General features: G+C 45.0%; 1 protein-coding gene across 1 annotated transcript in view; it reads right to left on the minus strand.

Moving 5' to 3' along the window:
* The window catches only part of GRID2 (glutamate ionotropic receptor delta type subunit 2), a 1372533-nt gene that overhangs the window by 136830 nt on the left and 1221104 nt on the right, over positions 1-14599 (minus strand). Inside the window, exon 14 of the mRNA XM_075609971.1 lies at positions 8893-9059. Within this exon, the coding sequence (XP_075466086.1) occupies positions 8893-9059 (167 nt within the window). The remainder of the gene's footprint in view (positions 1-8892; positions 9060-14599) is intronic.

Raw genomic sequence — 14599 nt, forward strand, 5'->3', positions numbered from 1 at the left:
TGCAGGCATTTCTGTATCTCTTGCCTGTACACTTTTCATGTTCTTTTAATGAACCCACCATGAAATGTATGAAACTTGATTAGTAATTATAATATTTTCTTTTGAAACACTGAATTTTGGTACCTAACTCACCAGAGTATTAAGTAATTTGCCCACGGTAATAATGGTTTCACTTATTCAAAGTCAGTGGCCTAACAACTAGACTATTCCTTATCTTTAACATGTACAGTACATTTATCTCATATGCTAAACGACTTTATAGAATATCCAGAACTGCATTCCAGCAATGATGCTAAAATACAAGTATATTGCAGTCTACCAAGCTAATTTCAGCGAATCGGCTGCGGCGGAGGGTGTATCTGCGGCCGGACGCCGACAGTCATTTGGTCGCAGTGAAACAGCCATGACCAAATGTCCCATTCCAGTCAAGAAATGCAAATTACATTATTTATACTAAAATAATCCATTACCACAGACATTTTTTTTCTACACAATAATAATAACATTAATAAAGACAAAGTTAACCCTGATATAAAAAGAGGGGTGTCATCATTGATGGTCTAAGTGCCCCTGGAAGGATGAGGGTTAAGGTGAGGGACAGAGGAGGAAGAGGAGGTATTTAGGGAGAGGCTAAAAGAAGGGGTGTCAGATTCCTGCTTACCCTCGGCCTCATTTTGGACACCTTGCAAAAGTATCCTGCTAACCCTCCCCTTTTGGACACAGTATGAGGGGAACAGAGGTTAATTATGGATTGTTGGATCCATCGTTAATGTTACAATTATATGTATTTGTATATATATATTTATATCGGGGTACTCTCTGTCTACTATTCTACCCAATGGGCTGGCAGTAAACCCTGGTAATAACAGGCTTGCCGGTAGTTGGTATGTGGTTTTCCCTCTCACCTTTTGGTACTGCACTTGAGTGACAGCGGGGAGTGATACATCCTGTTGCGGGGACAACTGGGTGCCCACCTTCTGGCTGTACTTAAGGGCAGGACCACCCAAAAGTTAGGGTTGTTGTTCCTTCCCTATGAGGAAGGCAGGTCACACAATTGGGAGCCAGGGATTAGGGCATACCCATGTGCTCTTCCCTTTTTTTACAAGACAAGAAAGGAGTATGAAAGAATTCTAATTAGAAAATAGAGTCAAATTGTTTCCTCTCTTCTCTCTATATAGTAGAGGAGATACATAAGAGAGCAAACTATTGCTAGTGTAGGATTCACTGAAGGGGCCATATTATGATGTAGCTGTAGGCTTAAAATAATTTGGCCAAAGTTTTGAACTAAATTACTCATACTGTATTTATGAAGAAAGAATATAGACAAAATATATAAATGTACTTAATGACTTCACAAGTTGGATGTCACATTGGATCCTTTCTGATGTATGTCATTGTTGGGTCCATGGGCGTCCGCAGGAGGGGGCAAGGGGGGGCGCTTGCCCCCCCCCTGGATCCAGGGCCGCCAACAGCCGGGGTGAGAGGGCACTGGCATGACAGGATTTAACGCGCTCACGATGTGCAAGGAAGCGCGCGCGTCTCTGCAAAAAAAAAAAAAAAAAAACCTCCCTTGTCTCCTGATTGGCTGGCGCGTGTTGGCATGCTGCCAGGAGTTTTTTTTTTTTTGCCCTCGCAAGCTCTATCTGAGCTTGCATAGCGAGGCCTGCCCTTTCCTGCATGGAGCAAGTCAGGTGACTACTGCTCCATGCCACTCTCGCTTCCCCCTTGTCCTCCTGCTCTGATTCCCCCCCCCGTGCTCCGATCCCCCACGTTCCAAAATCTTCCCCCTGCTCTGGTCCCCCCCCGTTCTAATCCCCCCCCCCTGCTCCGGTCCCCCCTTCCCGTTCCGATTCCCCCCCTGCTCCGGTCCCCCCTTCCCATTCCGATTCCCCCCTGCTCAGGTCCCCCCCCGTTCCGATTCCCTCCCTGCTCCGGTCCCCCCCGTTCTGATTCCCCCCCTGCTCCGGCCCCCCCGTTCCATTTCCCCCCCCTGCTCCGATTCCCCCTTGTTGCGAGTGTCTGAGTTTGTGTCTGAGTGTGTGTGTGTGTGTGTGTGTGTGAGATCAGGGGGGGAGGGAATGAATGTGAGGAGGGCGGATTCCGGGAGTGGGTTTGAATCAGAGGGGGATAATTGATGGAGAGGGAGAGTGAGGAGACAGGGGGTGTAATAGAGGAGGTGAGGGGGGAGAGTGAATGAAGAAGAGAGGGGGTGTAATAGAGGAGGTGAGGGGGGAGAGTGAATGAAGAAGAGAGGGGGTAAGAAAGAGATGGGGCTACACCTTGGGACTATCTGCATTAGAGTGGCACCAGACAAGGTGTGTGTGTGTGTGTGTGTGTGTGTGTGTGTGTGTGTGTGTGTGTGTGTGTGTGTGTGTGTGTGTGTGTGTGTGTGTGTGTGTGTGTGTCTGAGAGTGAGAGAGAGAGTCTGAGAGTGAGAGAGGGATTCTGAAGGGGAGGGAGTCTGAGGGGGGGAGTCTGAGAGAGTCTGTGGGGGAGAGAGTCTGAGAGAGTCTGAGGGGGAGAGAGTGTCTGAGGGGGGGGAAGTCTGAGAGAGTCTGAGGGGGAGAGAGTCTGAGGGGGGGAAGTCTGAGAGAGTCTGAGGGGGAGAGAGTCTGAGGGGGAGAAAGTCTGAGAGAGTCTGATGGGGAGAGAGTCTGAGAGAGAAATTATGCCCCCCCCTGAAAACATTTCTGCGGACGCCCATGGTTGGGTCCTTTCTGTCTGTTGTAATTATGTGTGTATGTGTATGTATGTGTGTGTGTATATATATATATATATATATATATATATATATATATATATATATATATATATAAAAACAAACATCACAGCTTGCACTCAATGTACTGGTTCATATAGACAGGTGCTAGTCTCAAATAATAGAAAAACAACATTACCATTCTCTCGTCCGGTAAAGAAAGACTGCACTCGGTTCAGTAATCATGAAAAACTGTATTGGGCATCTGAATAAAAAAGATAAGTCACCCAATCCGACGTTTCGGTCCTGGAACCTTGAGAAAGGTCCTATTCCAGGACCGAAACGTCGGATTGGGTGACTTATCTTTTTTATTCAGATGCCCAATACAGTTTTTCATGATTACTGAACCGAGTGCAGTCTTTCTTTACCGGACGAGAGAATGGTAATGTTGTTTTTATATATATATATATATATATATATATATATATATATATATATATATATATATATATATATATATATATATACAGTGTTCGACAAATAGGCATAACCACACACCCGTGACGAGTGGATTTAGGCCGCTGGCGAGCCGTGCTGCTCTATGAGTTCCCCTGCTCGCGCCAATTTTTATTTATTTTTTAATAAATAAATAATCCCCCTCCCTGATTGGGTTGACGCGGGGAAGAGGGCCGGTAGGCAGCTCTGGGTTAGCCCCTTCCCCTTATCTCCTCCCCCTCCTGCCCCTGATCTCCTCCCCCTCCTGCCGTTGATCTCCTCCCCCTCCTGCCCCTGATCTTTTCCCCCTCCTGCCCCCCCGATCTCCTCCCCTCCTGCCCCCGATCCCCGCTTGCTGCCCGGGGCAGGAGGTAGGCTGGGGGCGTCCCCACTTGCTGCCCGGGGCGGGAGGTAGGCTGAAGGGGGTCCCCGCTTGCTGCCCATGGCGGGAGGAAGGCTGAGGGGGGTCAAAGCTTGCTGCCTCTGAAGGGGGTGTCCGCCTCTGAAGGGGGTGCAGCGTCCGCTTGGGGGGGGTGTGTGCTGCGGCGGCATCCACTTCCGCTTCGGGAGGTGGGGGGTGCTGCAGTGGTGGCTACTTTGGGGGGTGGGGGAGTGGTGCGGCGGCGTTCGCCTCTGGGGGGGGGGGTGCTGCGGCATTGTCCGCCTCTTGCAGAGGCCCTCCTGCCGTGTGGAGGGCCCACTGCCATGCGAGGCCCCACTACTGCCATTTGCGACCCCCTGCCTTGCGGGTAAGTGTGTGTGTGTGTGTTAGTGACAGTGGGTGAGTGTGTGTGTGTGTTACAGCGTGAGACAGTGACTGTGTGTGGGTGACTGTGTGTGTGTCTGTGAGTGTGTGTGTGTGTGTGTGAGTGTGTGTGTGTGTCTGTGAGTGTGTCACCCTCTCTCCCTCTCCCTGTCACCCTCTCCCTGTGTCACCCTCTCCCTGTGTCACCCTCACCCTCTCCCTGTGTCACCTTCACCCTTTCCCTGTCACCCTCACCCTCTCCCTGTCGCCCTCACCCTCTCACTGTGTCACCCTCTCCCTGTGTCACCCTCTCCCCGTGTCACCCTCTCCTCGTGTCACCCTCTCCTTGTGTCACCCTCTCCCTGTGTCACCCTCTCCCTGTGTCACCCTGTGCAACCCTCTCCCTGTGCCACCCTCTCCCTGTGCCACCCTCTCCCTGTGTCACCCTCTCCCTGTGTCACCGTCTCCCTGTGTCACCATCTCCCTGTTTCACCCTCTCCCTGTGTCACCCTCACCCTCTCCCTGTGTCACCTCTCCCTGTGTCAGCTTCTCCCTGTGTCACCCTCTTCCTGTGTCACCCTCTCCCTGTGTCATCCTCTCCCTCTCCCTGTGTCACCCTCTCCCTGTGTCACCCTCTCCCTGTGTCACCCTCACCCTTTCCCTGTCACCCTCTCCCTGTGTCACCCTCTACCTTTGTCACCTTCTCCCTGTGTCACCCTCTCCCTGTGTCACCCTCTCCCTGTGTCACCCTCTCCCCGTGTCACCCTCTCCCTGTGTCACCATCACCCTCTCCCTGTGTCACCATCACTCTCTCCCTGTGTCACCATCACCCTCTCCCTGTGTCACCATCACCCTCTCCCTGTGTCACCATCACCCTCTCCCTGTGTCACCCTCACCCTTTCCCTGTTGCCCTCTCCCTGTGTCACCCTCTCCATGTGTCACCCTCTGCCTGTGTCACCCTCTGCCTGTGTCACCCTCTGCCTGTGTCACCCTCTGCCTGTGTCACCCTCTGCCTGTGTCACCCTCTGCCTGTGTCACCCTCTGTCTGTGTCACCCTCTCCTTGTGTCACCCTCTCCCTGTGTCACCCTCTCCCTGTGTCACCCTCTCCCTGTGTCACCCTCTCCCTGTGTCACCCTCTCCCTGTGTCACCCTCTCCCTGTGTCACCCTCTCCCTGTGTCACCCTCTCCCTGTTTCACCCTCTCCCTGTTTCACCCTCTCCCTGTGTCACACTCTCCCTGTGTCGCCCTCACCCTTTCCGTCACCTTCACCCTCTCCCTGTTGCCCTCACCCTCTCCCTGTCGCCCTCACCCTCTCCCTGTGTCAACCTCACCCTCTCCCTGTGTCAACCTCACCCTCTCCCTGTGTCAACCTCACCCTCTCCCTGTGTCAACCTCACCCTCTCCCTGTGTCACCCTCTCCCTGTGTCACCCTCTCCCTGTGTCACCCCCTCCCTGTGTCACCCTCTCCCTGTGTCACCCAGTCCCTGTGCCACCCTCTCCCTGTGCCACCCTCTCCCTGTGTCATCCTCTACCTGTGTCACCCTCTCCCTGTGTCATCCTCTCCATGTGTCACCCTCTCAATGTGTCACCCTCTCCCTGTGTCAACCTCACCCTTTCCCTGTCGCCCTCAGCCTTTCCCTGTCGCTCTCACCCTCTCCCTGTCGCCCTCACCCTCTCCCTGTCACCCTCACCCTCTCCCTGTCGCCCTCACCCTATCCCTGCCGCCCTCACCCTATCCCTGTCACCCTGTCTGTCTGTCTGTCTGTCTGTCTCTGTCTGTCTGTCTCTGTCTGTCTGTCTCTCTCTCTGTGTGTCTCTCTCGCTCTGTGTGTGTGTCTGTCTCTCTCTCTGTGTGTCTCTCTTGCTCTGTGTGTGTGTGTCTGTCTCTCTGTCTGTCTCTCTCTCTCTCTCTCTCTCGCTCTGTGTGTGTGTCTGTCTCTCTGTCTGTCTCTCTGTCTGTCTGTCTCTGTCTGTCTCTGTCTGTCTGTCTGTCTCTGTCTGTCTCTGTCTGTCTCTGTCTGTCTCTGTCTGTCTCTGTCTGTCTCTGTCTGTCTGTCTCTGTCTGTCTGTCTCTGTCTGTCTGTCTCTGTCTGTCTGTCTCTGTCTGTCTGTCTCTGTCTGTCTGTCTCTGTCTGTCTGTCTCTGTCTGTCTCTGTCTGTCTGTCTGTCTCTGTCTGTCTGTCTCTGTCTGTCTGTCTCTGTCTGTTTCTCTCTGTCTGTCTCTCTCTGTCTGTCTCTGTCTGTCTGTCTCTGTCTGTTTCTCTCTGTCTGTCTCTGTCTGTCTGTCTCTGTCTGTCTATCTCTGTCTGTCTATGGCTCTCTCTCTCTCTGTCAGTCTCTCTCTCTCTCATCCACACTCTCTATCTCTCACACTCTGGATCTCTTATTTACCCTATATATCTTTACTGCCCTATACCTATACCGAAATAACCTATACTGCTTTCTTCCAGATCTAACTCTCGAGCTTCACACGGAAGACTGGAATCCCCCCTAAACCAGAAGACAGGTAAGGAACACCTCCCCTCCAATGTATAACATTGCGGGAATGAGGATACCTGGACATTGAGGGACTGCGGATCAGGTAAGATCCCAGGCGGGATTGCTGCTTTAGATATTGTGACGCAGGGTTGTCCAGGAACTAGTTATGGGATTCAGGAAACTAGTCATTCACATCTGGCTTTTTTTTCTAAATCTAACATTTACACACACACACCCACGTATCAAGGACTAATTGTAGTATAATGTAATACAATAAATAAACTAATGTCAAAAACGAATGTTGTTCTTACTAGGAATTTATTCATTTTTTTTTTAAAGCGGGGCTGGGAGCGGGATTAGGGGCGGGGCTGGGTGACGAGTAGATTTTTTGTTCGGCGAGTAGATTTTTGGGTGATTTGTCGACCACTGTATATATATATATATATATATATATATATATATATATATATATATATATATACATATATACATATATACATATATATATATATATATATACTGCTGCGGCCAAGTTTATTCGAGCATTTGCCTGTTCTTGGCCACAGCAGTATCCTGGCGCGCGCCGCAGGGTGACGGGCGCGCGCCGAAGCAGCGGAAGAGCGCCCTCCGATCGGGGCGCTCTCCCTACCGCTGCCGGGTCCGCCGGGTCCCCCGGAACCCCCTGCCGCCGTCCCGCGATCGCGGGACACCAGGGCTCCCTCGGGGAGCCCTGGACGCGCGTGCAGGGGGCGCTGGCACCCGATGATGCGTGACCGCGCATCGGTGATGCGCGCCACGCTGAGGGAGTGCGGCTCGCAAGCCGGGACATTTCCCGGCTTGCGGAATGAGCCGCACTTGGATAAACTGTGTCGGCAGTGTATATATACATACATATATATCTGGTGTTCTATCCTCTATTCGATATTCTGGTTTATATTAATTAGTCAAAGCTAGAGTGGTGCAGACTGGTAAGTTTTGCCCAAGTGGTGAGTTTATTGAATATTAATGGTGGTTCAGGGAGGCCGTCTTAGGCCCGGGCCAAGTGCATTGGGCCTGAGCATGTCCTCTTAAAAGGGACCCTGGTGTTATACCCGAGTGTGCATTGGGTAAGGAGTGATGACCAGGTCCAGGGCTATTGTATGTGTAATGGTTGCTGTAGTTTAATAAAAGCCTGTGGCCATTTGAACCCATTTAAGGTGTCTGTGGTTTTTGGTAGGTTTTGAGTTTTAAGGAAGGGGAAGGAATCAAAGACTACAAAGCTCAAGAACATTTAGACAAGATTTATACACATTTTTATGAGAGAATAAAAACTGCAAATGGTTCTTATAACGTTGCAGAAAGTGGATTTGTACACTTTTATATCATATCGCTAGTATGAATAGCAATGTTCAAAACAAGTCTTCCAGCTAATGTAATCTTCTGGTATTGTAGTATCAACATGATTAACACTTGCAGATTACCCCAAAGGAAAAATATGTCATACTGTATCATACAGAGTTACTTTAAAGCAGGTACAATAGCCAGCCTAGAAATTCTATATAATCCAGGAATTTTTAATACAAAAACAAAACTCTCTGTATGGGTTTACCATAAAATGAAAAGGACACAGAATACATTTACTATAATGCATTCAATAAAACCCATATTTTTTCTACTTATGTACTCTGTGTTGGAATAGTAATGTCCTTATTTTGAATAATGTATTATGTTTATCAGATAAGCATCATACTGTATCATAAAGGGAAGATGAAGTAGAAGTTACAGATTTGTGGATTTGAAGGCATCAGTAGAGCAGTACAGTCAGAACATATTTGGTTGATCTTGACCATATGTGATTGATTTGGTCTTGTGCTTACTATGTGTCATAGTGATTTTGTAACAAACTCATGTTTTTAATGGCAGTTACCAGTATCATTGATATGTTAATGGTGTTATCCATGTGTTTAGATGTCTGTTGTCTTATAAGGCAATATAAGTGGTTAGCCAATTTTTATTTAGAAAGCAAAGATATTTTCTGTGTGAATACTAATCTTTTTCAGCTATGACACAGTTGGGTACATTTTACATTCAGGAACACCCCAGAATGTCAAGGAATGGTGCAGGTTCCCACATAGCATTATCAAACTTAATAATTGGACTGTATTTTGACAACACAATAAAGCTAAGCAGTCGTATATTAATCACTTGATCTTACAAAAAAAGCTGTGAAGTTACCATAGAAAGTCAAAAGCATGTACAGAGGAGATACAGTATTTTGGCATTGTAATACTTTTTGCGTCATAATAACATAATTTTAGTAAGTTACTAGTACTGGTTTAGCCTCTACATATCTGTGTTCCATAAAAAAAGATATTTGAAAAATGTAGCTAAGCAAATAACAAACTAGAAAATATCACATTTAAATCAAAATTATCAAAATAATATCTAGTAATCGCCCTGTGTTTTCCCATTCATAGTACACCAAAGAAAACTCACCTTTGTGAAAAGATATCTCTATAGGGGCTGCCATGCTGAAGTGCTATTCCATATCCCCGGTCTGCAATCGTATTTCCTATTGTGTAAAAGGAACAGTCTGGGTCGTTTATTGCCACATATTCCAATACTGCAGCATCCCACACAAAAGCATAATTTCCATGTTTCACCTGGAAAAAAATAATATTTGAATTATTGTAATTGCATATAGTAAACAAACTGAATTTACAGATGTTTAATACTTTCATGGAATGGCCTGTTATGCATTAACTGACATATTCAGGCTCGTATGGTTTTAAGACACAAAACAGAAGGAAACATTTATATGAAAAATTATGTCTTGAAAAACTAAACTAATTAGGAATTTCTCCGTTATGATTGAGTAACAACATTGTTTTTGGACTGGACAAATCAACTGAATCCCAAATTCTGTTGGACTCTGGGCAAGTCAGAAAGAGCTTTATTAACTAAGCGAAACAGCAACTTACCCCATTTGTGCTTATCAAAAATGACCAAGATCAGCATTAGATTGTAAACTCTATGGGGGATTAATTTGATCTTATCTATAAATTATATGCACAATGTACGCTGTTAGCATGAACTTCCAGAAAATGTACTGAAACATCATGTGTAATGAGAAATTTTTCCTATTAAACACAATTGCCAAAACATGTATATAATTTAAAATTTTGTGATCAAGGATCCTAATATTGTAACACAAGTAAGGTAATATTTATTATTTCATATTTGATATACCTGTATGTTTTTATTTGTAGAATACTCTATGCCTAATCATCTTTTTCTACACTCCAGATGTGAAACTGTCAAAACGGTATCTGAAATTAGTCAATTCTATTCAATGGAGATGACCAAATTTTGCCCAATTCCTGTTTAGACTGAAAGAAGTAGGGGAGAATGTGGATATATATATATATATATATATATATATATATATATATATATATATATATATATATATATATATATATATATATATATATATATATATATATATATATATATATATATATATATATATATATATATATATATATATATATGTATATATATATATACACACACCTTCTGGTATTCATCCCAAACTACTATTAGCATCTGACCATACTGCATAAAACATATAGCTTATAAAACATTATATATATACTCTGGCTGAGTCTGAGTCTGACATCAAGCAGAGACACGAGTGAATATTCAATTTGAACGAATACAGCTGTCTTGTGTGAGGGGGTAATCTAGGAAGTGGAAGTGGAACAGCGTCTCCAGTGTTACCCGGATCAGCATCACATGTTCATCTCCAGCATGATTTCGTTGGTGTGCTGACGGAGGGCCGCGGAGACCCCTATGGTCATCGCGGTTACATCCTTTGGTGAGACCATTCCTTAATCCCTTGCCTATGCTATTTGCTTGCCCCCCATCTCCATCTATAGAGGTCAATATCAGCCTGATTTTTCCACCATTGCATCCGCAATCTATCATCTGACAGGTCAATTACCTCTCCCTATTTTTTGCTCCAGTCATTTGCTACCTATCGAGTGACAATTCCTCCCACATCTCACTGCCTCCTACATTTGCGCTATTGGACATTTTTTGGTCAGATTTCCTTTCTTTTTTATTTTCAAGAGTACTCTTGTTTTTTATTGTCATATATTGTGTTTATTGTGTCTATTGGCATCATTCCTTGCTTAATTAATAAAATGTCCTGTTTTTTATTGCTATACAGGATTGCACCTTTTTTCTTTCTTCCATTTAATCAGGATAGGCATATCCTCATTAGGGCTGCATCCTGCTAACTCATTTCACCTGGGTCAGTACATTTACTCACTTATAATATTTCATTTGTTTTAGTCCTAGCGCTGATGAAGCCTATTGGTGGAACGTACGTCTGGTACGTGTGACGTCAGCGAGCCAGCGACGTCGGCTGATTCGGAGTGGCAAGGGAGTCCTATGAGTCTGAGCGTTTTGGAGACTGTAGCCGTGGACAGCAAGACCGCTCAGACACTTGCTAAACTACACCCTTAGATATTTAACAGATACTATTCACAGTATAATTAAGGATCCTTTTTGAACCCTGCAAACAGCTTTATATAGCTGGATACTGGTTAAAGTACCTCAGAGCCAACTTCTATCTGATGTGCAGTTCCCAGCATTATCTAACTAAGTATTGAATCATCGCATGCTTAATGGTGGAGGAGTGACTATACCCACCACCTAAAGAGTTTAGGCTGTGCTTCATAGACCCTTTGAAACAACACTCTATCAGTTGGTTACTTACCAAAACATTTTGCAGAGCAACTTCAATTTGGCCAACTCCTGGCATTCAGCTGTGTTATTTAGTATTTCTGTGAGAGGTGTAATGTTTATGAGAACCCACTAATATTAGGGTCTCTAGCAATTTAGGGAATTCATTTTCCTTTGTAGGACAACTGTAATACAAATACACACAACAATATTTTTGTGGGTAGATTTTTATCATATTATCTTCCAAGTGTTCCATTAATTAACAGTTACCCTTGTAAATTACACTGAATCATTATATGTTCACGTGTTTGTTTTGTTTGTCCATAATCCCTTACACTTTATTTTAATTACGATAATAAAATCGAGTTTTAATTTAGGTGTTCTGTGCCACAACCAAAGGGGATACTTTTTTGTATCACCTCCTCTTAGATTGTAAGGGAGACAGGTGAGACGCAGGAAGGCCAGACAGCAGGAGGTTACAGTAATTGAGACGGGAGAGAATGAGGGCCTGTGTCAGAGTTTTCGCAGTCGAGCAACAGAGGAAAGGGTGTATTTTTGTAATATTGTGGACGAACAAGCAACAGATTTTTTCGAGCGTGAACCCTAGGGGTGTATGAGAGAACTTCCAACAGTAATGTGGAAGGAGGTAGTGGGGCCTGGTTTTGGATGAAATATGAGGGGCTCTGTTTTTGAAATATTAAGTTTAATTCGGCGGGGCCATCCAGGATGATATCTGTGAGGGTAAGGAGGTAACCAGGCTATAGAAAAAAGGTTAAGTCAGTCTGGTTATCCCTGAGAACCGTGGGTCCCTGGCAGCTACATAGCACCATAAGCCAGGGGCCATGTATTATCAAATGTAAAAGTTAAAGTGGCGCCTGCTTTTCCACTTTTCATGTTCCTTTTAACCTACACTCATGAAACTTTCTGTGTGTAAGTTTTACTGTAGGTGGGAAATTTGGGTAGAAATGCAATAGTTTGGTTTGCAGGAGTTTGGGGGCCAAAGTTACCAGTAGTCCTCTAATTCTCCCCGGCATGCAAGCATGATTTGCCGGTACGTGGGTTGAATTACACCGGGGCTGCCCAGTGTCCCCCAGACTTCTGGTATCCGAGCCCAGATATCCCAGTCCTATTTCCCTTACAGCTATGGGTCTCCCCAAGTTATTATATGTATTAAAGTATGTTTTATTATAGTGGTGCATTTACTATAAATGTCTATTCAGTCAGCCCGGGCATCCATATAGGTGCCGGGAAGTCTGGATAGACATCGGATTTCAAAGAGGAGATGGGATGTTGTGAGGTGCCAGGGTGTTAAGTGGCCGGGGCAGGGTGGAGTACTGGGTCAGGAGAACAGAAACCCCCTGTGGGGAGGACACTATGGTCTACCAGACTCAGTGGAGTCTGCCCATTAGGTGGCAATTGGTTGACTGGGGGAAGCGATAGAATGTTAGCACGTTTCCCATTGGTCAATTCATACTGTTGCGGCTAAACTTAATCTAAAGCTTAACTGCAATTTTCCCTGTCTTTTTAATTTTCGCGCCGAAATTGGCCACGCGCCAGCCGCATCATGCGGCCACGCGCGGCCGTTTCTCCTGATCAGCGCTAATGGCGCTGAACAAAGGAAGCGCCTGCGTTGCTGGAAAAAAAAAACAAGCCCGCGTCTGAACGCATTTTAAAAATAACCGCGGAGGCGGCCGCTGTAGACTAAGGGCGGCTGCCACTGTATGTCCCGCCCACAGGACATCCCGAGCCGGTTTGGCACGCCCCCATCTCTGATGTCAGCCAAAGGACGAGACCCTATTCCTACTGGCTAGTGAGAGGGAATTCCCATGTTCTGATTGGTCACTCCTCCTTCCTCCATGCTGATCACAGAACAGCGGAGGATATGTAAGGAGGAAGCCAACTCAGAGAACCAGACCATCTAGTGACTTGTGTCGATGAAGCTAGGACGGGCTTTTCAAGGTTGCTTTGTCACGAATAGCAGAGCAACCGGCTTCATTTGAAGCTAGGAAAGTTTGTCCTGCAGAGACTAAGTTAGATGCATAATCCAAGTTTTGAAAATCGAATGTAGCGGTTGCGGCTTGGAACTGAAGCCGAAAAGAGGACCAGGAAGCTTGGGTGTATATCCTGGTCAGGGTAAGCCTACCGAAGCAGGCTCCCTGGACAAATTTGAGCCTAGATTTCACCCCTAGGCCCCCAGTAAGTGTGATTTTGGCTGCATTTTGTGTAATTCATTGTGTTGTACATGGGTTTACCCAAATAAACTGCATTTTGTTCTTACTACCTTGTTTTGCCTAGTGAATGATCCCAGTACAAATATAAATATGTGTTAAAAGTCCTTGTCTCTCATGAAAATATCGCAGAGAGAAATTCAGAAACTTTGGTCTGTACAGCAGGTTTAAGGTCAGGGGTTGAAAAGTAAATGTGTGCGTCTTCAGCATAGAGGTGACTTATGACTTATGACTGGTACTGCATAAAGATGGACACAGTCTCCACATACAGTATACTGTATGTTGTATAACTGTACCAGATTGCTGAAACATTCTTTCCTCAGTAGCTATGATAGGGTGCATGTTGTTCATGGTAGTAACAAATTTCTTAGCTACACAGCTGTGAAAATGTTACTTTGTTCGAAAAATAATTGAGCTCATTCATTGTTTTTGTTATGGTGTTTCTCATCTGTCACTAGACATGGACAAAGGCCGAGCATACCAGTGTTTCATTGGAAAATAGTAGATAGTACTTATTTTATACCGGGCACCTGAAAGTCAGGATATACAGTAAATGATCTCTCATGTACTAATATGGCTCTTGTTAATAATATAGAAATGGGGAATGCTGCTACATACTTGAATGTGGTATATACAATGAACATAATGTTAAACAGCAAGACATAGTTTTATCCTCATGATAAAATGGGCTCCATAACTCATGAGTAGCAAAGCGTAAAGCAGAGTGTGTCTTATTTATTATTTTCTTGGCAGATTTACAAACGAGTTTGCAGTTAGCTTGTTATTACACTCAGACATGGGCCGTCAATAAAAATTACACAGAAAAATAGTATCCGAACTCACAGCCGGATATTTAATGGCGCTATAGTAAAAAAGAGTGTGTGTGAGCCCCTTAATTTCCATGCCTTTCTACAAATTCCAATCACCTCTCTCTACTTCAATTAGCATAAGTGTTTTTTTTTCAAATGTGACATCACCTGTACATCATCATAGAGTCTAGAGTTAAATACAATGCTTAAGGAGTTCTACTTATACAGAGCTAATGTATATTCATATATGTATAGCTATAGTTATAGGGGTATATGTGCATCGATAAGTTCATATTTGTAGACATTACATATAAACATAAAAAGTATATTGTCTATTTATATATATCAGCATTTCTGCAAAACACAAGGATAATGGGGGCATCTTAACATAAAGTGTACATAGAAAGTATTCTC

The sequence above is a fragment of the Ascaphus truei genome, chromosome 1, assembly GCF_040206685.1.
Source record: "Ascaphus truei isolate aAscTru1 chromosome 1, aAscTru1.hap1, whole genome shotgun sequence".
In the NCBI taxonomy this organism is placed as follows: domain Eukaryota; kingdom Metazoa; phylum Chordata; class Amphibia; order Anura; family Ascaphidae; genus Ascaphus; species Ascaphus truei.